General features: G+C 43.7%; 1 protein-coding gene across 2 annotated transcripts in view; it reads right to left on the bottom strand.

Moving 5' to 3' along the window:
* Window positions 1-291: 291 nt before the first annotated feature.
* LOC126543955 (ribonuclease H2 subunit A) overlaps window positions 292-26,787 on the bottom strand; it is a 58,362-nt gene continuing 31,866 nt past the window's right edge. For both annotated transcript variants that reach the window (XM_050191116.3, XM_055061435.2), the window contains exons 7-8: window positions 14,212-14,335; window positions 292-2,046 (exon numbers count right to left, since the gene is read on the bottom strand). In XM_050191116.3, the coding sequence (XP_050047073.1) occupies window positions 1,902-2,046; window positions 14,212-14,335 (269 nt within the window). In that variant the 3' untranslated portion in view covers window positions 292-1,901. The remainder of the gene's footprint in view (window positions 2,047-14,211; window positions 14,336-26,787) is intronic.

Consider the following 26,787-nt stretch of genomic DNA (forward strand, 5'->3'; position numbering starts at 1 on the left):
ACTGATGCCTTGTAAATGACACACAGCTATGGTGCAATCAGATTAACTGTAAGGACCCACGTTTTTTCCTCAATAAACAAAATTTATTGTTTCCAGCAGCAGCTGATGCAGCAAAATCGAATTCAGGAGGTTTGTTAACCTCATGAGGCTTGTTAACCCTTTAAGGACGAGTGTTGCCTATAGGCAAAGTATTGAGTATGGAGTTGCTGGCTAAATGTCTCTGGCCAACAATGAATGACAGGCAGCAAGTGTCATTTGCTGAATTATAGCAGGAACACAGTACAAGGAAGATGCTTGGCATGCAAGTACCTTTACTTTCTTTAATTTGCTTTTTATTATGTGTAGCATGGTCAGAGAAGAGATTGATGCAAGATCCCTGGCTGCAATGGTAGTATCGCACAGGTATAAAGCAAATGCAATGTACACTAATGTTTCACATCCGAGATTTGCCTGTACAAGTTCTACACAAAGCCATAGGTGCCTTGGGGTAAAGCTCACTTTCAAGGTTCTGCCTAGTGTTGCCTCCCTTTTGCCCGCAATATATATACGTATTTTCTTTCCTTGAATATGCTTGTTCCCGTATATGTTGCACATTTTGATTAAAAACAAACATTTCCTTCGAGTATTTATATGTCTTGTCCATAAAAGGGTTAATATAAAGAGCGTTGGAGATGATAAAAAACATTCTTTAATTACATACAAATCTGCATAAATTTTAAGCACTGCTTGATGAAAGACCAAATGCTCATCTCACAAATTCACGTCATAAGAATTTTTTGAAATACAGCAGAGCACTGAAGCTTTCAAAGGGACTGACAACCAATTTTCATGGTACCCATTTTTTTAGTGCAATGGAAAGCTTATCGGTCAGAATGTCTAATCATGACGTGCTAATGCGGAAAACACCATGGAACATTTTTTATTGGAATTTTTCTAACTGCACTGAGGATGTAGTCGTTCACTGGAAGCATGCCGAAAACGGTGATAGGTGAGCGCGATAGCGATTATATGCCAGCATTAGCGGGAGGCAGACGACAAGTATGGCCATGCTGTAACAAAGTATGATTTTGTTTATCAAATCGATGTTGCTGCGATTCATGTTTTCCGAATTGTTAAATGATTTCTGCGATAATAGCTAAATGTTTTCGTGGTTTCCTGTCCAACTGCTTTGGCATTTAAGCAGTAAAAAAAAAAAAAGAACAACAGGACTGAAAACGAAACAATGCCTTTACATGTGATACGGAGTTTAGCGTGTTGCAGTAGCCACGCGTGCATTTTTTATTTTCGAAGCATACAATAATGCGTCTAATAATATACCAACTGCAATTTTAAGCAATAATTAAGATATACTCAATACCAGTCGACTTACGTACAGGAATCTCGTACAATACATCCGAAGTACCATGATTTCACCGCCAGGTCTCGCCACTTACGGGTTTTTGAGACTTTCTTTGCCAATTTAAAATTATAGTTCCTACTTAAATCGTGAACGTGCTGGATTTTATCACTATAAATCATGGTCATTTCATTTCCATCAACATCTCACATAACATTCTGGCCAGTTGCCAGTCCCTGTTTAGTTTTCAATATAGGTTTTCAAGTCTGAGAAGCTACAAAGCCTCAAGCCTTTCGCACGAGTCGAAAATAAATTAGGCAATAAGAGGTTAATGAAATTGAGCAGACATCTGACTTCCTTTTAAAATTTGTCTTTTACTACATATGCCTTGCAGCAAAGCCCTGAATTAGGAAAAAAAAAAAAAATATATATATATATATATTTATATATATATATATATATATATGAACTTGCCACAGATATGTCACAAGACAGAAATCCACAGCTAAAGCAGCCCTGATGGTACCATACTCCAACCAGTGCATGCACATGCTCGCAGAAGAAGCTACAATACATGGAGTTGGCTGATTGCACGGCTGGTGAAGAAGGAGCTTTCTTTTGCAGCTACTTTCTTCCCTCGGTTGGGGTCTCTCTGGAAGAATGTTTGGATTGATGCCATGCCACTCTGCTCAGCACTGTCCTCTTCGTCCCTGCAGCATCCAACAAGCAAGTGTACCATTGGACATTCTTAAAATTTCAATAAAGCGAAACACCTACTAAAACTGGTAGATTACTCATTTAACAGTGGCTTAACTTTATTGCCAAAAAAGGATTGCTTTATAGCTAAGGTTCATTGTTCATATACCGGTATACACCGAAAATTAAGCCCTTAGGTGGTTTTCCCTGAATCAGTGATAACCGAAAAACTCAGATTTTGAGCCGCAAGGAGTGTATTCCGATGGCTGGTAAATCTCTCACAATGTACAACATGTCCATTTGTTTCAAAAAGTTTCAGTATTAATTTCAAGCTCCTGAAAGCGTTGTGTTTCAGTCATTATTTTCACTCGTTGGTGCATTAATTATTTGTGTAGAATGTTTGGTATGTGTTCAACAAAGTTGTGTAATGTCAGGTGCGTTATATTTTCTCCAGTAATCATACAGTCGCTTTACAACACAAGCCCCGATAAACATCGATTTTTCTCCAGCATTAAAATTAGACTCCGAAAAACACCAATTCAAAGGGGGAAAAAGTAAACAACAATAAATAATCGCCGAATTCGAAGAAAAATAAGCACCGAAAACATGGAACCCTACTTATAGCTAAGAATTATCGAGGCCATTCCTCCCTTTTTAATAAAACCTTGATCTGGGCAAGCTGATTCATTTCACTTTCAAATTATATGTTGGCTGGATGTCGCACCTAGTCCTGTCATATTTGTTCACTCTGTGTTTCCTCATTTGGCATTGTATCAATATTGTCTCTTCTCGAATTTGTCAATGACATCATGGTAACATTCAGAATTCCATGGTATATTTGTGTATTTGGGCCCTTGCTGGGCAGAGAAACCCAAAAATGCCACCAAGTTTTTCTTGCTTATTTTTGAATGCATTGTAATCCTTTCCTTTAGAATTAATAAACAATTTTCTAGCATTAGCTTCATGCTGCCAATATGTCATGGGGTCATGATACACCAATTTCATAATGGTGTCGCCATTAGTCCTCTGTTTTTGCATTTTCCATCTTTATTTGCATGTTAAGTATCCACTAATAGTAACATCGACCTATATGCAGTTTCAGAGCTATAATCAACCAGTTTTGATTCAATTCCTATTTATCTTTTGCTTCCTTATAAGAACAAGAAAGTGGTGTAGGCGAATATGTACTGCCAGGAACAATAGTTTCCAGGCAGGAATGCTGCAGACTCCAAGTACTACTAGTACTGACAGGACTATATTCCATACTGCTGCCACATATAATTTTCATTGTAATGTAGACGCTCGTTAAAATGAAGGTCTCATAATTGGACTAGTGGCTATGTGCTCACACTTCAGTAGGCATTGCTTTTAACCCAGCTGGTCCAAAATTGTGGTGCATATATCGTTAGAGAGCTGTCTGGTGCCAAAGTAAGAGTAAGAATAAGAGTAAGCACACGAAATTGTGTTTCTTGTCCACAGTACCTCATATGCTACCACCAGCAGCATTGTATAGCTACTGCACCTTGTGGGGGCACATGTGCTCATTTCTTCCAGGTTACCGCACCGACGTGCCATCGCACCATGTAATGCATGCCTGAAGCTGGCAGAGTCATAGGGAGGGTGCACAATGCCTCCTTCCTTCAACTTCTCTTTGCGACACCGTGGCACACGCTATCACCGCATTTGTGGCAAAGGGAGAAGTATCTGTCCCTCAGCGAGAAGGACAGTCCTTTTGCTGAAGGTGAAAAGGTATAACAGGGCAAGTCTCAATGTGAGACGCTCTTTCTTGCTCCGAGTCAATTTTGATAAAATTCACCTTCAGATTACCTGCCCCTGTTCTGTAAGCGAGCCCGACATCTGACGATCACAAGCAACAAGAGGCAAGCCGACCCTCTCTCTAGCGCTAAGTTCAATTTGCTTATAGCAATAAATATTGTTTGAGTGTACCCAGTTGCTTTACATTAGTCACCTGAACCCACCATAGTTGAGATTACTTGCACTATATGTTGGAGACATGTTACAGAATGAGTGTGTGTGGTAGAACCAGCGCTCGCCTCTTTATAGGGCACGCAGAGCATGCCCCATAATCCATATGGTATGGCATGAAAAACTTTATTCAGGTCCTTCAGGTCGCACTAGTTTCCTAGCCCGAGGCAGGCCACTACCACGTCAGGACCGAAAGGCCTAGTCGAGAGATGCGAAAAATTGATATGTCGCGCGCCTAGGCGACAAGGCGTCACAGCTAAGCTTGCGCCGTGGTAGCGGCACAAACGTTATCACTCTGTGGTTGCACTTAAAAGCGCCGGCATTCAAGCTGGCGCACGCTTTCATTCCTGTAACATAGAAACGGGCAGTTCGCCCGCCGTTGTTAAGTTGATGGCTAAATAAAGCAGTATTGTTTTTGCTCCACCGTTGCGCTGTCCTTCCGTCAGAAACTACATAGACTGGCGACGAAGATGGGATGCTGCCAGCAAGTAACAAGCTCCTGCCTGAGAGCAACGGAATTCACCTGCTGACGGATGACGCACGGACAGTTGAGGAGCAGCCGGTTGGGGCAGTATGGCGAAGGCGACCACGAGTCTGCAGCTAGGGCAAGTAGAACATTTCAACAATTCTACGAGCGATTGGACTAGCTACGAAGAACGCGTGCACGCATACTTTCGGGCCAATAATGTCCCAGAGGACCGGAAGGTAGACGCGTTCATCAGCATATTGGGTCAACAGACGTATTCACTCCTCAAGTCGCTCGCCGCTCCAGACAAGCCGTCCTCGAAGTCCCTGGAAAGCTTGTGCGAGCTGCTTCGTAAACACTTGGCCCCTGAACGGTCAGTCATAGGCGAGCGAGCAAAGTTTCATCGCCGAGGGCAGAAGGAACACGAAACGATACCACAGTATGTGGCGGAGTTACGGGCATTGGCGCAAACATGCGAGTTTGGTGATTTCTTGGCGAGTCGCTTCGAGGCAGATTTGTGTGCGGTTTGCTCAGAGTCGACATTCAAAGACACTTGTTTTCGGAAGGCAAGAATCTAACGTTTCAACAAGCCGTTGACCGTGCAACAGCTTTGGAAGCTGCGCTCGTTAATGCTACAGCTGCTCATTCGAAGCCTGAAAGCGAGTTCGGGGTGCATCAGTTACCTACCAGGGGAACAACGAAATGCTTCCACTGTCACTCAACTCACACTGCCAATGCATGTCCGCACGTCAATGTGACTTTTTTTTTTTTTTTTTTCTGCAACAAGAAAGGGCACATACAGAAAGCCTGCCTAAGATGGCAAGGAAAATTGCAGCCGAAGCGAAAGCGAACAGTACATAACGTTCGGGTGTTACAACCGTCAGAAACACCCCTGCAAAGTGTTGCAACGGAAGAGGTAGAGACAGGAGACCCCATCATGCTCAGTTTAATAGTCGAGGGTGTTCCCTTGCAAATGGGGCCTGATACGGGAGCTACCGTTTCGGCAATTTCACTGGGTCAGTTCCGCTCACTTTTTCTGGCAGTACCTCTGAAGCAAACTAAGTTGACGCTCAGGACTTATACGAGCAAACCTGTGAAGCCATGCGGTGTTTGTTTTCTTAGAGTTGAGCACAACGATCAGTGCCAGCGCCTGCCACTGTACATGCTTCCCCAGAGCGGGCCAGCACTGTTCGGGCGCAACTGGCTTGAGCAAGTGCGCGTCGATTGGAGCCAAGTTCGCGGCCTGCAACAGCTATGGGGTGAGACATTACTAAGTGCTCAAAAAGTTCCCGAGCTACAATCGTTGCTTGACCGCCATAAGGACCTCTTCAGGAACGAGCTAGGCACCATCCGAGGTTAGAAGGCGACTCTTGTTTTCAAAGATGGGAAGACGCCAAAATTTTTTAAGCTCGAAGCGTTCCGTTTTCTCTAAAAAGTACTGTTGAGCAGGAGTTGTCTAGACAAGAACAGATGGGCATACTGACACCGATAACGAGTAGCGAGTACGCCATTCCGGTGGTGCCAGTTTTGAAGCGGGACGGGTCAATAAGAGTATGCGGTGATTACAAGCTGACACTGAACCCCATACTAGATGTAGAACATTACCCGTGACCCAAGCCCGACAATCTGTTTGCAGCCCTCGCTGGCGGACAGCAATTCTCTAAAATTGATCTTAAGAGGGCGTACCAGCAAGTAGGAATGGATCGACAGTCAAAACGGTACCTTACGCTTAACACCCACAAAGGTCTTTACGGCGTGAATCGTCTACCCTTCGGGATTGCTTCGGCACCTGCAATATTCAAAAAAATTGATAATATCTTGAAGGGCCTCAACTTCATGTTTTTCTACATTGACGATATCCTAATTACGGATTGCTCAAAGGAAGAACACTTGCAGAACCTTGACGCAGTTCTCAAAAGACTGTCAGAACATGGAATTCGCGTTAAGCCATCGAAGTGTGAATTCTTTCGTGATGCGCTGACTTATCTGGGCCATGTAATCAACAAACACAGCATCCACCCAACGAACGAAAAACTGGCTGCGATAACCAAGGCACCGGCACCAACTGATAAGCACCAACTTCAATCGCTGCTGGGCCTCATCAACTACTATGGAAAGTTCATTCCAAACTTATCCACCGTTCTTTTCCCGTTAAACAGGCTCTTGCAGAAAGGCTTCGCCTGGAATTGGAACACAGCTTGTGATCGTGCCTTTCAGCACATCAAGCAGCTGCTTTCGTGAGCTCCGATCTTGGTGCACTATGATCCAGGCCTGCCCCTGCACTTATCTTGTGATGCGTCCGCCTACGGGGTAGGTGCAGTGTTGTCACACATTTTTTCCGACGGTCAGATAAGGACAATTGTGTATGCCTCAAGCACCTTGGGTCATGCTGAAAAAGGCTATAGCCAATTAGAAAAAGAAGCCTTGGCTCTTGTGTCCAGCGTTAAAAAATTCCATAACTACGTGTATGTAAAGCATTTTGTTTTGATCACGGACCACAAGCCTTTGGCTACAGTTTTTGGTCCCAAGACTGGCATACCAGCAGTTGCTGCCGCAAGACTACAACGATGGGCAGTGGGTTTGTCGGCCTATTCTTTTTCATTAAAGTTCCGGCCTTCTGTACAAAATGCTGATGCAGATTGCTTGTTTAGGCTGCCAATAACACAGCCGATGGTCGAAGAGCAGGAAGAATCTTTTTATGACCGACGCTTCGACACTATGCCAATCAACAGCAATGATATTGCTCGTGAAACTTCACGTGATGCTACCTTACGCACTGTGACCCATCATATCTTGTCAGGCTGGCCACTTAGTGTCCCGGATGAAATCAAACCGTTCTTTCACAGAAGACTAGAAGTGTCCATACATCGAGGATGCATTAAATTCGGGATGCATGTACTTGTTCCCGAAAAATTCCACATGTTCATTTTGGACGAGTTGCACCAAGGTCACCCAGGTGTTGTTCGCACCAAAGAACCAGCAAGGAGCTACGTTTGGTGGCCTATCGATAGTGAAATAGAGCATTTCACTGCGTCTTGTACCGTTTGCGTGTCTAATCGCAATCTGCAGCCTAAAGCGTCCTTGCATCCTTGGGCATGGCCTATGCGCCCTTGGCAACGGTTGCATGTCGATTTTGCTGGCCCGTTAACGGAGTGACGTATCTTGTGGTAGTTGATGCACATTTAAAATGGCCAGAAGTGTTTCCAATGCGGACAACCACCACTAAAGCAACCATTTCATGCCTACTTGAACTGTTTTGCAGATTCAGATTTCCTGAGACTTTAGTGCCCGACAACCGCTCTCAGCTCACTTCTGCAGATTTCCAGGAGTACCTGCAGCGAGTAGGAACCAGACACGTGAGTACAGCTCCGTATCATCCCAGCAGCAACAGTCTGGCGGAACGTTTTGTCCAGATGCTGAAGAGTGCACTTCGGAAGTCCAGCCGTCCCACATCACCGTTAGAGCTCGCAGACTTCCTCCTGTCGTACCGCAACACTCCGCAAGCGACTACTGCAGAGGCACCCTCTCTTTTGCTGTTGGGGAGGCGCCTCAGGACTAGGCTAGACTTCGTCAGGCCCTCCGTGGAGGAGCGGGTCGCCTGCAAACAGTTTCAGGACACCAGTCGCCTCAGGCATCGTGCGACTATGTTCAGCGAAGGAGACTTCATGTGCGTCTGCAATTTTTGTTGAGGACCAAGGTGGTTCAGTGCTACCGTTCTTGCCCGCACCAGTCCAGTGTCGTATCATGTTAGTGTTGTGACCCCCCGGGGTGTGTGTGAGTGAGTGCGTCACCGTAACCACATTGTACGTGCTCCGGACTCTGACAACACGGTGATCACAGCCACCAACTTTCACGATGAAGACCACGTCATGGCTGGCACGAGCGATAGCAGCCCCACCGAGCCTGTGGAACAGCCGTCAACACCCAGGGAAGCCGCCGAACAGGGTTGCCGCTACCCACTACATCAGCGCAGACCTCCCGACAGCTACGGCACCTAATCCTACTACGGGACAGTAAACAAGTGAGGGGGAGATGATATGTCGCGCACCTAGGCGACAAGGCGTCACAGCTAGGCATGCGCCGTGGCAGTGGCGCAAACATTATCACTTTGTGGTTGTGCTTAAAAGCGCCGGCATTCAAGCTGGCGCGCACTTTCATTCCTGTAACATAGAAGCGGGCAGTTCGCCCGCCGTTGTTAAGTTGATGGCTAAATAAAGCCGAATTGTTTTCGCTCCACCGTTGCACTGTCCTTCCGTCAGACATGACAAAAATGCACTGTGCAATTATGGTATGCTAATCCAATACGCATATCACAACAGAAGGGTCTGAACATAAGTTTGTTGGTATAGCTTAATTACGGGAAAGGGTCTGAACTTGAGCTCTACTACACCTAGACATAATGCTCATACAATGGGGTTGAACAAAGCATCCACTAAAGAAAGCCAGGGAAAGAAAATTTGGCCTGAAATTAACTTCTGAATTGTGCATCAAATGTAGATGATTTCTCATATACAACATGGATAGAGTATGCACTTTAGCAAACAAAATTGGACTCATTTACAATGTTGTTTTTTCCTGAATCAGGCACAAATAAATTTTCATCTGATGCAAGCCACTTTGTTCATTTGTGAAATGACTGAAATTTATGTTATATACACATTTTGGAAAGAAAAAGCAAATAATCTTCCTGTAGTAATATAGTCATACAGTGAGACACTAAGGGACCACAGTAAGTTGGCTGAGACTGGCAAAGTAGTCTTTAAAGGGCCCCAAAACTACTCTGGGCTAAAAAATTTGTTTTACAATGGCAGCTATGCACCAGCCCACAACGAACATACAGCTGCAATAATTCTTCAAAATGATGCCATAATAGCTAAATTACATGTATTCAGTGAATGCCTACACGGTTTCCCACTTGCTGTTACTACCATCCCCACGAGAACTCTCTACGTATACTTCTCTAGGAGACCCTTCGGCACCACATAAGTACCGAAAAGCATGTTGCACTCTTGTCTATTGTACACATTTTTATGTACAATATTACTAGTAAAAAATTAATTGTAAGCAATTACTTTTTTTTTTGGTTTTGTAATTGATAGACTACTTTTTTGCTCTGTAACACTCACTGTATATTAACAAATTACGGTTATCCAGTTACATCATTGACGAGACAAGCTTAAACAGGCAATACGACTTTGAGCGCTTGAACTTGGCAGGAGCTACAGCAGAACACCCATGGTCGTGTGCCATGCAGTAGCCTTGCGAATGCACATGTTCAGACAAGCAAACCGAGGTGCACAGTATTTGTTTCCTCATCTTAACACTCCACCAGATGCCAGCCAACAAACTGAACCAGCACTATTAAGGCTTGACAGCAATGGCCACTTCAGATGTTGATACGAGGAAATCATCTAACGATTCTTTTATCAGCTTTTCATTAGCCCTACCAGGAGCACCTTCTCCAAGCCCCAGCAATGGAGTGTTGTGCTTCATAAGGAACCCAGACATGAGCGTCATGGCATTGAGTAATCACAATGTATGTGCAAAGTATATGTATGTTATGTTACAACACCACATTTCCCTCCAGTGCATACATCTAGCGAGTTTCCAGTGAAAGTGCTGTCTTCACAAAAAAACGAAGAAAAATGACCACAGCAAATTTTCGAAAGCAATTGATAGTGAAGATAAACAACATCTGAAGTGCAGCAGAGGATGTATGAAAGAGCCAGGCCAGCTCATTTTATTTACTGTATTGGTCAATAAAGGGTATGAGGAAAGTAACATAGAAGTAATCTATTACTTTTCAGAATATCCATAATTACTTTCGTACGGTTGTAATTGGTCACTGTAAATACTAATTACATTTTAATCTATTACTTTTCAGAATATCCTCAATTACTTTCGTACGGTTGTAATTGGTCACTGTAAATACTAATTACATTTTTGAATGAAGTAACTTAATTGTAATTGGTTACTTTTTTTCTGTAAATTACGCAAGTTTGATTGTAGTTGAACCAATTCGACAGCTTTCTTCCCTGGTGACGTAATGCATGCGATACTGCTTGCATCATAGTATGCGAAGAAAGGACCAGAAAAGTCCGGAGAGGAGCACAGAATTGTTTTATGAATACTATGTGGCATGCATGTGACATCTAGTGCTGCCATGTTTGCCAAAGATGATTATCATGGCACCCTGTAGTGACGCGTGTTTATTTCAAAATGTGTGCCAAATGTCATACGTCGTCTAGGCACCCTTAAAAAGACCTCACCTTCACTCACATGGTGAAAAAAAGTGGTTTACTAGCAGAAAAAATGAAGGGCAAGGTTTTTCTATTTTGATTTTGCATACAATCTGCAGTGCTGGTATATCAGTGTGATATATAGTATTTAAAAGTATATTTGCAAATTTAAAACCATTCTTCTGCAGGAAAAAATATAAGAACTAGTTAGTTGAGTCTGATTTTTATAGAATACAATATAATCTGTTTATTGATAAACTATTAACTAGTTCCAAACAGAGGCCGTAAAAATGTATGACATCACAGGTAACTACTATACTGCAAACTTTTAGTTCGAATCACCACTTTAAATTTTGTGCCTTTCCAGCTTACCAGGTTTGCCTGTCAGTCATCGTAGGACAGCTGTTTCTGGTATTCCAGAAGTCTAATTTACAATAAAGCGGACTTTACATTCCACTCTAGTGTCCCTTCAACAAACTTTGATCTGACAAATTTCTTGATTAAGCAAACCATTTACTTCACTTTCTCTAAAATGATATGATGGATGGTGATGACTGTCATCAAACCTTCCCATTCAGTGACATAGCAAGTAGGCAGTCTGTGCTGTGTAGGTATCATCAGGGTCCTTCTACACTTTCCTTCTGGTCATGAAACTTTTCCGAAATTTCCATATAGGGACAGAAGGTGGCACCAGAAACACTGGCGTAAGTAGAAGGGGCAGCCAAATACAGGGTAATTGAAAGTGTAAATAGACAAGCAGGAGTCATCAGAAAGGAAGTGAGAGAAACAGAGACAGTGAATTGGATACAAAGAAGGGAAACAAAAAAGGCCATGGAGATCTACAAGAATGAGAAGACAAATGAGAAGGGAAAATCTGTACGATAACACGAAGGGAAGTGCCTTGTTCTTTAAGGCTCGAGCTGGTTGCCTTAGGACAAAAACATACTGGAGCAAATATTTGCAACTAGATGAGACATGTGTATGCTGCAGCAAAATCCAGAGGCCACTCAGCACATTCTAATGGACTGCAAAGGGATTCGCCCAGCAAGACCCATAGGTAATTGCACCTTCCAGAAGCGCTTAGATTTGAAGTGGACGGAAGCATCAATCGGTCAGCAGTCAAAATAAGCAAGAGACATTTAGAATATTGGTGGAAAAAAAAGCAGGGAAGAGATTGATAAGAGTGGATCCATTATAGGCATAGGTAACGGTACAAGGTAGATAGGGAAGTTTTGAGGAAGAGGAAAAAGATTAGACAGATGTATGCAAAAATGCTAGAATTATAAGCACGTATAGCATAACTAAGTAACTTAAGCAAGCTAGGTGACTATTTGTCGCCACCCCCGTTTTAAAGTGGATGCCAATAAATCATCATCATCATCATCATCATTGAGGATCAAGCTGCAGCGCCAGATGGCCAAGATGCACGATCACGGAAATCCTCCACGAGTAAAGGCGCGTCTTCCACATTTGTTTCAGCATCATTGCAGAGCGAACAGGCAACGGCAACTTAAGCAAAATAATTTAACGTGCAATGCATTTGTGCTTAACCCTTTGAGGGTCAATGACGTAAATATAGGGCGCCGTGAACAAGTCCAAAAACGGTTCATGCCGTATATTTACGGCACCATCTGTATGTTTGAAAAGCGCACCAATTTCCTAACTTTTTCCTTTCTGTCATGTGCTGCCACTATGTGGGAATACAGGGAATTTTTTTCGTGCTCTTCCCTCTCTCAGTTTTCGTTGCATGGCTTGTTTTAGAGCTAGTTTGCTCCCGTGCATCTATATAGTACTGCTCGAACATTAACGCGCGCGCGGTTTCAGCTTCTTGCACTTGCGAAACTGATGGCTATCTCGTTACTAATTGCTCAAAAGGCGACCGCTTGTTTGTCACTCGTTTTTTTTTACCCAATCTACCCAATCACGGACTGCTGCCAAAGGCCGGCGAAACCCTGCGCTCGCAGGCAGAGCGCGAGCAGTCAGGCTACGTGCCCAAGTTTGCATCGAGCTGCTTGGCCAGAACACCGCCTCTATCTGCACATGCTGCCAGGCCGGAGGCGTCACGACTCCAAGCCGGAGCTGCTACGCTCTGGTCGCTCGTTTATCGGTTAACCATGTCAACCTTTTGGTGAGACCAACGCCGCTTCTTTCGTTGCATCACCTCCACCCCTCCACGATGAACTGTTGCGCACGATCACACTAGTGGTCTGCCTTAACTCGCATGGTGTAGATACTGTTCTAGCTTTGAGTGCATTGGTCTCACGCTGTAAATTTTCATTGTGTTTAGTTTATGTTTTTCTGTTCACATTAGTTTTTTATGCATTTGGAACAAACAGCTTCGTCCTCAATTGGGTTCTTGGAGGCTCTGGCCCAGGGAACCGTCTCAAAAAATAAAGAAAGAAAAGAACCTGCATCACAGTCAGTTATTGCTAATTTTAGTCAGCTAATTAGTTAGGCTAGTCAATTAGTAACTTTAGTTAAATATGTTTAAATAGATATCTTAGTAACTAGTTCATTTAGCTGTATTGGTTTAATTAGCTAAGTATGTTATTGTTTAGTTAAGCAAGTTAATTAGCTAGTTTAGTTAGCTTAGTTTATTATTACTTATGGAATTTGTTTAGGTAATCAGTAAGTTTAGCCTTTTAACTGGTATAGTTAGGTTAATGAGGCGCCCTTCCAACTTGATCAACACGGAGAGACACAGCAAACGTTACGAATTGTCGCTATAACGGAAAGAGATCTACCGTGAAAAAAACTAAAATGTGAATGGCTAAAAACAGCAATGCAGGAATTTTACGCCTAATTAAATAAAAGTGCGATGTGCAATCACTCTGTAGCCTGTTTCCAATGATGTTCCCAAGTGTAGCTTTTTAATTATGAATTAGGTTGCTGTTAGAAATGCAGGTGAACCTGGAAATGAAACAAGGCATTGCAGCTGTTTCAAAATTGTTTACATTTAAATTTTTGAATCATTTACAGAAAAAGGGCGGTGATTTTTGATATTGTGCCAACAATATTCACTAGCCGGGAATGGAAGTCGACCCTTGTGCAATAGCAGGCGTATGCATAAAACACCTGTGGCGCTGATCGGGCGTCTGCTTCAATGCCGTTATGGAAGGACTCTGGCACGGACGCTGGATAAAAAAAGAAAGGTGCGGCCTGCTACGTCAGGCGGGCTGCAATGGGAGCGAATGTCTCAGCCGTAGTTGCATTCTCGGCCACTTGGCTGGGTCGAACGGCGCTAGCTCTCGGGGACGGGACGCGTCGGTTTCCACGGGCGATGGCGTTCGAAGCACGTTCCTCGCGCATTTTTTATGTCGATCCCGGACAACAGACCCCGACTGGTAGCGCCGCGGCGGATGACAGCGTTTTTGATGCACGCGGCAAGCCGCACCTTTCTTTTTTATCCAGCGGCCGTGACTCGGGTATCATTGAATGTCTATACTGCTCAAGAAAATCCCACAAAATAAAGAGAGCCAGTAACTCACCACATAACAGCAGCAGCATTGTCTTCAAGCAACTTTTCTGCTGTAGACCAACTGAACCGCACAAGGCTGGGAAATCCAAATACTGTATCAATGTTCTCCAAAAGGAACTTTTTTGTCACAGGATCTGCATGAAATAAAGCATGAAGTCTGTCATACATATCACATTCTAGAGTGCCCCCACATTAATGTTATGATAAGAAGTCGCAGTTTCACCTGAAAGGTGAAGCATCGATTGCGATAGCAAATTAGCAGACAGTCATACGAAGTAAAGATAGTACTTTTATTGGCCATATAAACCTGTAAACATGCACTTGCTAACTAAATTAACAAGAATGATGTGAGAGCGCCCAGCAAACATGAACACATCACACCCGATGACCGGGGACACTCGCTGTCAAAACAGTGGTGTGAGGACACGTGGCAGCAGCAGCGAGCGAAGTGACCTTCGTGCCTTTGCACTGCATATCGCTTCAACATAAACTGAGTGTCTAGAACATACAGCATACACAAAGCTACGAGCCGCCGACGCACCGACTTTTGCCTTCAATGCAGATCACTCTCAATATACAGCCGCACGACCGAGTGGAACCTTAGTCTATTTCCTTCTTTTATGATTGCTGGCAATAAGATAGCATGTCTATTTAGGTAAAAAATAAAAAAGATATTAGTGCCAGCTAGCAAGCACCACTGCTAGGTGCCAGTAGTATTTCTGGTGTGCAGTATACTTCACGAAGCTGTATGCAGTGCCATGACAACACTATTGCGAATGCATATTGTATTAATAAAATTGACTGTTTGGCTGAAACAGCTTTCTTCCCCTTTTTTGCAACCATTACACTTCACTTTTATTTTGTGGTGATGCATCAGTGCTAAACATGCACATAATATTTGGAAGACCTTATTAATGCACTACAACACAAAATTATACAACTATACATGTTTCTACAGCCTCAATACTTTATTCATTTGCTATTTCTCATCTCTTTGCCATTTCTTTATGAAACTGTCACCACGCTTAAGGACTGCAGATATGGAACTATGGTGTGCAGATGCTGCAGTCATACACCTATATGTGTAGCAACGACAGCTGAAATTTCAAGCAAAACCTTGTGCACGTATCATCTTAGCACAACCAGTCTTCTCACCACCTGACCTTTCAAATGACAACGTTGAAGATTCATCCTGCTGACATCAGAGATTAGAAGGCACTGACAGGCAGCTGCAATGGCTTCCAAAAGGGTGAAATGAGTGTGTGCAAAGGGGTTGCCTAGGCAATGGAAAGGTGTGGGCCTTTCAGATTACTGCATGCTAGGTTCTTTTTCTCCCTATTTGTACACCTCAGGAAGCTTACACAAATGCTGCACAGCCAGGTTTAGGCATGGAAACCCTCTAGTTTAGTGTGGCCATGCGTCTGCCATTTAGCACTACTCTTGTGCTTCTCAACATTCACTTCAACATAAGAGTGCCCTGTTGTACTCCCATGTGCAATGGGAACGCACATAACGAATATGCAAACAGCATCAAGAAATGCTACTTTCACAACTTTCCAGCTTGCGCTTTCGCTGTTGCCTATAAAGGCACAACTACATGCACGCGATTTTTGAGTGACGGCAATCAGCAACAGGTTTCGCCGTTGCGGAGAGCAATTGAACATTGTCACTTGTCGCGTCATCAATTTTTGACCAGCAAGAAAATTTCCCTTTTGGCCTTGAAGTTCACACGGTGACTTCCACTGGGGACAGTGTGATTGTGCAATACCATGGAAGCAACTTGTCCACTTCGATCTGAATTGGCTCAGCAATTCGCTTTCTGCCGTGACAGAAAAAAATAAGTAGCAAGATCAGCCATTGCTTCGTCTTGTCTCAAGCTGAGAACAAAGTATCGGCATTGTCTTGTCATTATTGAGATCAAGTGTTTGTTTTGATGCTGTTAGAGCCGAATGCCAGGGAGAGACACAAAAGTGCTTCGAGTTTTGCTCACCAGATGGCGCTACAGCATTTGACACTGGCAGTCAATTTGAAAGTCACGTACAAAGAGCCGTAGTGGCTGCTAATGAGGCAATATGGAAAATGAGCCGAGAGAAAGGCTTCAACGTTATCAAAGTAAATAGGGAAGTGAGAAGTTCTGGTGGTTTTAAATGAGACGGGATCCACTTCAATTACAGGCTGGCACGAGAAGTAGGCTGGCGACTTGGTGGTTGCGCTGTTGCTTTTTTAGGGGGCCCGCGGGAGCTCAGGAGGTCAGAGTAGATAGTAATGAAGAAGATGCCCTAGGGGAACATCAGAAGAGCATCGCCGTCGATAACAGAAAAAGGAGGAAAGCAAGAAATAGAGCTCGCCGTGCAATAGGCTACATAAACATGCAGGGCGGCAGAAGAAAGGAAAAGTGGGCAGAGATTGAGGAGCAGAAAAAGAAGGTCGTACCTAGAATATTTTGGAACCACATAAAATTATTAGGCAGGAAGTCAACAACAATACAACAACATATCCTAGAAGAAGATGAAAACAGCCTGGAAGGAGAAGCGACAATAAATTACATCCGAAAAGTAACAGCCGAATCTTTCCAAGGCAATGACGAGGTTGTATTTGAAGAAAAAAAGAGCATGAGAGCGACCCAAGTGGAAAAGGAGCTGGTGCTGACAAATTTCAACTGGAAGAAAGTGGAAGAGAAAATTCCTAAGCGCACAGCCACAGGGCTAGACGAGGTTCCTGTTAGGCTGATCAATGAACTAGGACCAAAAAGTAAGGAAGCTCTGGTGAAAGCAGTGGAAAAAACTTTAAAAGATAGACGAATACGAGGCAGTTGGTGACAAAGTGGAATGAATTTAATTTATAAAGGTAAGGGGGAGAAAGACAGAATTCACTCGTATAGACCATTGACGATTACATCGGTAATATACAGGCTAGCAATGCAGGCAATCAAATTAAAGCTTCAAGCATGGGCAGAGAATAATGGCATTTCGGGAGAACTTGAGAATGGCTTAAGAATAGGTAGGCGTTTAGATGATAACTTATTGGTTCTTACTCAGTGTATTGAAATATCTAAAGCAGAAAACAGACCATTGTATGTGGCCTTTTTAGACATTACAGGAGCCTATGACAATGTAGACCGCAGCATTTTGTGGGATATTCTGGAAGAGGAAGGCTTAGGTGACGATTGTCTACAGCTTTTGAGAGAGATGTTACCTAGAAAATACCGTTTACGTTGATTGGGAAGGGATGAGGAGCGAGGAGAAAGTTCATATCAACAAGGGACTGAGGCAGCGGTGCCCTTTATCCCCGCTGCTGTTTATGACATACATGGTGAAGATGGAGCGGGCGCTAGAAGGAAGTAATATCGGGTTTAATCTCTTATACAAACAGGCGAGTACAGTAGTAGAGCAGCAACTAACAGGTTTATTTTATGCCGACGACATTGTGTTGCTAGCTAACAAGCAAAGTGATTTGCAACGTCTGGCTAATATCTGTGGACAGGAAGGCAACAATTTAGGTTTGAAATTTAGTGTTAGAAAATCAGGTGTTATGGTTTTCAATGAAAACAGTGAACAGACAGTGGAGATACAGGGCCAAGAAATACCTCGGGTAACAGAATATAAATACTTTGGTATATGGATAAACGAAGGCAACAGATATATGGAAACACAGGAAAAAACCATAACAGTAAAGGGGAAGAGAAACGCAGCCATAATGAAGCACAGAGCACTATGGGGATAAAATAGGTACAAGGTCCTCCGAGGTATGTGGAAAGGTGTAATGGTTCCAGGACTTACTTTTGGAAATGCGGTTGTTTGCTTTAAATCAGGGGTACAGTCAGGACTCGACGGGAACCAAAGGTCAGTGGGTCGCCTAGCATTGGGCGCTCACGGGAAGACTACAAATGAAGCTGTGCAGGGTGATATGGGCTGGACTAGTTTTGAAGTGAGGGAAGCTCGCAGTAAAATTGATTATGAAGAACGACTGGGGAATATGGAAGAGAGTAATTGGGCTGGGAGAGTGTTCAGATATTTGTACAGAAGAAACATTGATTCCCGGTCGAGGAAAAAAACTAGGAAGCTTACCAGCAAGTATGTGGCATGTAGGGTGAGCAACCCAGCAACAAAGAACGTCAAGTGGAAAATCAGAGAAGCTGAGATAATCTCATGGGTGGCGGCAATGGAAAACAAACCTGCTTTGAGCAACTACTTCAGAGGAAAAAACGAAATCAGGAAAGAAGCAAGTTATGATAACTCAAAGGGAAGCTCATAACTTTTAGAAGCGAGATCAGGATGCCTTAGAACACGCACCTATGAAGCGAGATATAAGAAGGAAGAAGAAGCATGTGCTTGCTGCGGTAAAGCTAGGGAAACGACGGAGCATGTTTTATTAGAACGTGAAGACGTCTACCCAGCGGTCGATTTAGGCACCACTGGCCTCCCTGAAGCCCTTGGGTTCAGCGGGAGTAGTGGTAAAGCAAACATGTCCGCAATAGGCATTAGTGAGAGGCGATTGGAGGATTGGTGGAAGAAAAGTAGGGAAACGACAAAAGACGGAGATGTACAAAAGCACGGTTCGCAATAGGGGATCAGAAAATTTGGCCGTGATAGTTCATGGTGTTTTTTTTCTTTTTTCATTGTTTAACCTAGGTAGGACATTAGGCAGTATAATAGCAAGAGCTTGGTGGCGCAACCCACTGCCCCGTTCCAAAGGGGACGCTCATAACATCCATCCATCCATCCATCCATCCATCCTGGCAGCATGAAAGGATTACCACTGGTGATGACAGGATATTAAACCTAGATCTGACGCACCTTGGTTAAAACACTGGCTTCATGGTACGTTTTTGATTTTTTTATGTGCACACAATTGCATTTATTTGGAAAACAACATAAATCTGTTGCTACTGTTTTTCGCAATGTCATGTCCATGTGGTTGCTCCACGCTGCGACGCGAGCACGACAAGGCGTTGCCAGAATATTGCGTGCATGTGGTTGACACTTAAAGGGACTGACAACTGGCCAGAATGTGTTGGGAGACATTGATGGAAATGAAATGACCATGATTTATAGTGATAGAATCCAGCATTCTCGTAGGAATTTAAGTAGGAAATATAATTTTAATATGACAAAGAAAGTCAGAAAAACCAGTAAGTAGTGAGGCCTGGCAGTGAAATCTTGATACTTCGAAATGTAGTCAAGAGATTTACTGTAGGTAAGTCGACTGTCATTAAGTACAGTATAATTATTGTTTAAAATTGCAGCTAGTATATTATTAGACGCGCTTTATTCTATGCGTATTACGAAGCAAAGAAAGTTCACGCTAATGAGCGGCGCTTGCGTCGTCCCACATGCATAGCAGCGCACATGCTGTTGTACGCATGCGAGTATAGCGAGAGTTTGCAAGTACGCAGAGCTTTATGATCTCCCTGTGACACAAGATGCCCTCGATGAGTTGTGCCGTAAATGGGTGCGTTTTTTACCTTCGTGTCGGCGCCTCTGTCACGCTGTACCGACGCCAAGCTCTCCGCCGACGGTCGGCAGATTGTCGGTGTTGGTACAGTGTGACAGAGGCGGCGACACGAAGGAAAAAACACTGTCGCCGACAGTCGGCAGATATACATCAGTGTCAGGTTGGCCTAGTGTGAGTGAGCCTTTACCAATCGGCATTGGTTGAGTGGGCTAGGCTGCAGCGGCACCGGCACCATGTTTAATCGCTGCTTGTTCTTCACGCAGTTCTTCGGCTTCCTTGCTGTACCCCCCCTTTGCGGCATCACATGGCTTGGAACTGCTTCCTCTGACTGGGCTCCCTTTGCGGTCGAGCACGTGGATGTCACCGAGTGCTTACCCAGGAACTGCTCTATCGCTTCCTTATGCGATTACCTCGGCGCGTCCCTCTTCAAGCTACAGCATGCCAGTCACCTCGATGTCCTGTCCTTTGATCAGCCAATCATCGACAACTCTTGGTCTGCGACGTCAACAGCCGACGGTATAAATGTCCAGCGCGTGGATCGACTCTTCAGTGGGCTAGGCTGCAGCGGCACTGGCACCATGTTTAATCGCTGCTTGTTCTTCACGCAGTTCTTCGGCTTCCTTGCTGTACCCCCCCCCCCCCCCCCCCTTTGCGGCATCACATGGCTTGGAACTGCTTCGTCTGACTTGGCTCCCTTTGCGGTCGAGCAAGTGGATGTCACCGAGTGATTGCCCAGGAACTGCTCTATCGCTTCCTTATGCGATTACCTCGGCGTGTCCCTCTTCAAGCTACAGCATGCCAGTCACCCCGATGTCCTGTCCTTTGATCAGCCAATCATCGACAATGCTCAGTCTGTGACGTCAACAGCCGACGGTGTAAATGTCCAGCGTGTGGACCGACTCTTCAGTGGGCTAGGCTGCAGTGGCACCGGCACCATGTTTAATCGCTGCTTGTTCTTCACGCAGGTATGTTACTATTCTGATGCCGAGTGTATCCGATATGATCATCGCTTTCTGCTGCTGCTCCCTTGCCCACAAAGTCTTGTATCCTGCTGCTTGCATGCATTGTATTGCGCAAGTTGTCTCCTCTTGAGCGGAGATGTGGAAATCAACCCTGGCCCGACCCTCGGTCTAGGTCTAGGCGTGGATCTGGTTCCGCTCTTGATGAGAATGATGATGCTCGCCCTTCCTTTGATAGCCATGACAACAACGGCCCTTCGGTATCCGAAATGTTCTTTAAATTATTGGAGGGGCAGACTCAGTTGGCACGAGATATTGTGTAAATTAGATCATTTCAACAGTCAGTTGCGCGTCGCTTTGATGTTTTAGAGTCACATGTTCATGGACTAGAAACCACTCCTATGTCCAAAGACTCTAGTTTACTGTGTGATTTACGTGCTGAAATAAATGCCTTGACTACTAAGGTAACGGACTTGGTCTTAAAAAATGACAGTCTTGAAAATCATTCTCGTAGAAACAATCTTATAACACACGGTATTTCTGAAGTCCTGGATGAAAACGCTACCACCCCGATGACTGCAGTTTCATTTGTATTTACTGAGCACTTGAAGACTCACTGCCCTCATATTGAGCGCTGCCACAGGCTCGGTAGAGCACGCACTGGTTACATTCGTCCCGTCATTCTAAAACTTTCGAACTTCAACGACAGAACCGAGGTTTTTAGTAACATCTCAAAACTCAAGGGCTCAAATTTCGTCATTAAAGAAGATTTCTCTGCTAGGGTTCGGTTAATTCGGAAAAAAATCTGGGATGCATCAGCCTCTTTTTGGGACAGCGGTTCTGTTGTGAAGTTGAGATATGATCATGCTTTCATTGACAAGGTTCGTTATAACTGGGATGACAGTTCAAACTCATTAGTAATGGCACCCGCTCAACGTGTTTCTTCTGAGCCTGGCCATTTGACTTCCGTTCCATCCACTTCCTGAATTAATCCTGGCCGTCTTGAGAACCTTGTTGTCTTGAATATAAACGCTCGTAGTATTGTTAAAAAGTTTCCCGATTTATTGTCCCTCATATCTGTTCATTCCCCCCATGTTATCGGCATCACAGAGACTTGGCTGCACAATGGTACTTACGAATTTGAGTTCACTCCACCCGGTTTTGTTGCCGTGCGCTTAGACAGGAATAGTGGTACTGGTGGTGGCGTGGCACTGCTTATCCGGTCGGATCTATGATTCTTAGTCTTGCCTTCTCCTCCAGAAACAGAATCCGTGTGGTGTAAAATTTACCTACATAATCGGTGTATTGTGATTGGTGTTATATATCGTCACCCCGGCTCTACTCTTGATGTCCTTCATGCTGTTGCAAATTCTATGAGCGAGATTAACATTGCTTCGTCAAGTTTTATCTGTATGGGTGACTTCAACGCCCCTGGCATCCACTGGCCATCACTGACTACACTCGGTCACGACACAGCTATTTGTAAAGAACTAATAAACATTTCATTGTCCTTTGGTCTCACCCAGGTTGTTCCTAGTGCAACCAGGTTAAATTCCGTCCTTGACTTTGTTTTTCTAAGCGGTAACCTAGCCGAACGTGATTTTTCTTGCGAGGTAATTGATGGTATTTCAGACCACAAAGGCGTTCATTCTCTTGTCCAATTTGTAAATCCCCCTGCACGTTTACTAGTTTCCCTAATTTCACTCGTACGGACGACAACTCCATTACTGATGTCTTATCTGATCATTTCGATACGTTTAGTGCACTTTCAGATAACCAGGATGTCAACTGCTTTGCTAATTACTTTGAGCGCCTTGTCAAATCATGTATCGAACGTTTTGTGCCCATTAAAACTAAGAAAAGAAATTCTAACATTCTATGGATGACTCGTGATATCTCGCATTTGTCCCGTCGCATTCGAAGGTTAAGGCGTTCCAGAAGAGGCAGTGATCACTTGGCGTTGGATAGATTTGTTAAGGCAAAGAAAGAACTCAATCTTAAGTTGCAAAAGGCCAAGGATTTCTTTTTTCGCGTTCGCCTGCACAATTTGTTAAGAACTAACCCACAAAAATTTTGGTCTTCTATTTTACGTCGCGATGCTTCATCCACTTCTTTCAGAATAGATAATGACGTCATCAACGACCCGGCGGTGATATCCGATGCTTTCAACAAGTATTTCCCGTCCGTGTTTGTTTCTGATAACAACTTTATCCCGACACTTACCAATATAGTTTCTTCTGAAGCAATCAGTGACATTGAGATAAACTGCGAAGGCATCCTCAACCTTATATTAAACCTGGATGTTAAGAAATGCACCGGTCCGGATGGGATACACAACGCGTTCCTTGTTCGTTATTCGTTGTGGTCATTGAAATATCTGTCAGTCATATTCAGAAAGTCTTTATCATCCGCTACTGTACCTTCTTCATGGAAGTTAGCCAAAGTGCTCCCTCGTTATAAATCTGGAGATAAGCAGTGTTTGTCGAACTACAGGCCAATTTCACTGACGTCACAGTCATGCAAAATGATGCAACACGTCATTCATAAGCACATTACGCTCTTTCTGGAATCAAATAATTTACTGTCTAACCTGCAACATGGGCTTAGGTGCGGTTTTAGCATGTTAACGCAGCTAGCTGAGTTCACGCATGACATTTCCTTTAACCTTGATGTAGGCAACCAGGTTGATGCCATTTTTATAGATTTCTTGAAGGTATTTGACACTGTTTTACATTCTAAACTTATTGCTAAACTTCAAGCTGTACTGAATAATCCTCATTTAGCTGGATTTTAAACTTTCTCTCATTTCGCTACCAGTTCGTCTCTTACAGTTCGACTGACTCCTGTTGATGTGACATCAGGTGTGCCCCAAGGCTCCATCCTTGGGCCGCTTCTTTTTTTATTATATATAAACGATTTGCCACTTCATTATCATCATCATCATCATCATCAGCCTGGTTACGCCCACTGCAGGGCAAAGGTCTCTCCCATACTTCGCCAACTACCCCGGTCATGTACTAATTGTGGCCATATCGTCCCTGCAAACTTCTTAATCTCATCCGCCCACCTAACTTCCTGCTGCTCCCTGCTACGCTTCCCTTCCCTTGGAATCCAGTCCGTAACATTTAATGACCATCGGTTATCTTCCCTCCTCATTACATGTCCTGCCCACGGCCATTTCTTTTTCTTGATTTCAACTAAGATGTCATTAACTCGCGTTTGTTCCCTCACCCAATCTGCTCTTTTCTTATCCCTTAATGTCACACCCATCATTCTTCCTTCCATAGCTCGTTGCGTCGTCCTCAATTTAAGTAGAACCCTTTTCGTAAGCCTCCAGGTTTCTGCCCCATAGGTGAGTACTGGTAAGACACAGCTATTATACACTTTTCTCTTGAGGGATAATGGCAACCTGCTGTTCATGATCTGAGAATGCCTGCCAAACGCACCCCAGCCCATTCTTATTCGTCTGATTATTTCCGTCTCATGATCTGGATCCGTGGTCACTACCTGCCCTAAGTAGATGTATTCCCTTACCACTTCCAGTGCCTCGTTACCTATTGTAAATTGCTGTTCTCTTCCGAGACAGCAATAGTTTTCTGCAGATTAATTTTTAGACCCACTCTTCTGCTTTGCCCCTCCAGGTCAGTGAGCATGCATTGCAATTGGTCCCCTGGGTTACTAAGCAAGGCAATATCATCAGCGAATCGCAAGTTACTAAGGTATGCTCCATTAACTCTTATCCCCAATTCTTCCCAATCCAGGTCTCTGAATACCTCCTGTAAACACGCTGTGAATAGCATTGGAGAGATCGTATCTCCCTGCCTGACGCCTTTCTTTATTGGGATTTTGTTGCTTTCTTTATGGACGACTACGGGGGCTGTGGAGCCACTATAGACATCTTTCAGTATTTTTACATACGGCTCGTCTGCACACTGATTCCGTAATGCCTCCATGACTGCTGAGGTTTCGACAGAATCAAACGCAACTTCACTGCTCTTCTAACATCCGTCTTTATGCTGATGACTGCGTTCGATATCAAGCGATTAACTCTTCTAATGATCATTATCGCCTTTAAGAGTCGCTTTCTAGGTTTTGCGATTGGTTTAACACTTGGCAAATGAACATTAATTTCAATAAAACCGTTCTGATGTCTTTCTGCAACAAATCTTGCCCCTCCCTTTTTAGTCACTCGTTCAATGGCCGTGCTGTAGATAAGGTTTCTGAGTATAAGTATCTTGGTGTCATTTTTACGCATAACATGTCATGGTCTAAACACATTGATTACATATGCAGTAAAGCACTAAAGAAATTAGGTTACTTGAGGCGAACGCTAACCCGATCTCCTAAAGACACAAAGTTACTAATGTATAAATCTCTAATCCGCCCTGTTCTTGATTATGCATCTGTAGTTTGGAGCCTGCATAAGCAGTTAGAGATTAATAAGCTAGAAGCAATACAGAAAAAAGCTGTGCGATTTTTATGTCATCGTTACGATCGCGACTTTTCGCCCTCTTCAACACTTTCTTCCTTGAACCTAAACACGCTCTCTTCTCGTCGCTGTGTCGAATCATTAAAATTCTTGCATTGCATTGTCAATTCTTTGGTTAGGCTCTCAAATGATAATTACATTAACTTCGCGCCAGGATCATCCACGAGAAGACATCATGACCTACACTTGATACCCTACTACGCACGTACTAACACGTTCAAATTCAGCTTTTCCCCCCGCTCAATTGAAGACTGGAATTCATTACCTGGGTCCATTCGCTCATGCTCATCCCGAATTTTTGCAACCGCCATCCTAGATGCATAATCGTGCTCACCCATGCCCAGCAGCATTTGTATAACTTCTTGTCTGTTTTCCTTTCATCAGTGCTCTTTTAAAGAAGTGTTCACTTGTGTTTACCGCTGTATACTCCAATGCATTTTCTGTACCTTTTCTCAACCCACTCCTGCTATAGCGCAAATTGCGCTGCAGTATGTATAAATAAATAAATAAATAAATAAATAAATAAATAAATAAATAAATAAATGGCGGGTACGGTGGCCTATTGTGCAAGTCGGATTCGTCACTTCCACTGCCGCTTTTGTCCATCGATGCATGACGTTCGGGTGCTGCTTAGTAAGGATCTAAATTCTGAGCACGCATGCAAGCTAAAATCCTTTGTTCCAGCTCGTTCAGGTCTTCATGAGACGACATCGAAAATCAGAAGCGCACACTTGGCTACAGCAACACGAGCTGCGTATCACGTGTAAAAGCATCGTTTCATTTTTATAAGCTTGGTTTCATTTTGACTAGTCAAATACCAAAGCAGTTGGACAGGAAACCGCAAAAACATGTAGCTATTATCGCAGAAATATTTTAACACCTTGGAAAACATGAATCGCAGGAACATCGACTTGATAAAATAATACTTCCTCACACCTACGGCTGCACTTGTCTGCCTCCCACTAGTGCCAGCCTATAATCACTATCGCGCTCACCTATCACAGTTTTCAGCATGCTTCCAGTGAACGACTTCATCCTCACTGCAGATCGAAAAATTCTGATAAAAGATGTTCCACGGTGTTGTACTTCATGATTAGACGCTCTGGCCGGTAAGCTTTCTATTGCACCAAAAAAAAGTGGGTCCCATGAAAATGGGTTGCCAGTCCCTTTAAACTGCGCCAAAGGAAAATAACAGGAGCAGGTCGGAGAGAAGTGAAGCATGTACAGCATAGGCTCACAAATCTGATAGGGAGAAGGGAAAAAAGGGAAATCACATTAGATTTACTACCTGCAGCCCTTCTATTACAACTGGACCCTTTAAATATTACTGCCAAATAGTAGTTTCTTGATAGAACATCTTGAAGGGGCAGCGCAAGACAACAAAAACAGAAAGCAGGAAAGACACAAGACAACGCTGCCCCTTCAAGATGTTCAACCAGTACCAACTTGCCCAAATGTCGTATCTTCTGCAGTACATTTCTGGATAGAGTCTATTGCTTGCATGATACAATTTGCAATAAGGCTACAAGAGGGGCCCTTTACCCTTTTGAGGGTTAAATTTTCTCTCAAAGAATGTGACCCCCTGGCCAATTTTTATAAGTGCAGGTGCTTTAAATTGCAAACTCATGAATACAGTAAAAACATCTTGCAAGATGTTCCAACCACACTGCACTCCCGAGTCTGA

Source organism: Dermacentor andersoni, chromosome 1 (genome assembly GCF_023375885.2).
Source record: "Dermacentor andersoni chromosome 1, qqDerAnde1_hic_scaffold, whole genome shotgun sequence".
In the NCBI taxonomy this organism is placed as follows: domain Eukaryota; kingdom Metazoa; phylum Arthropoda; class Arachnida; order Ixodida; family Ixodidae; genus Dermacentor; species Dermacentor andersoni.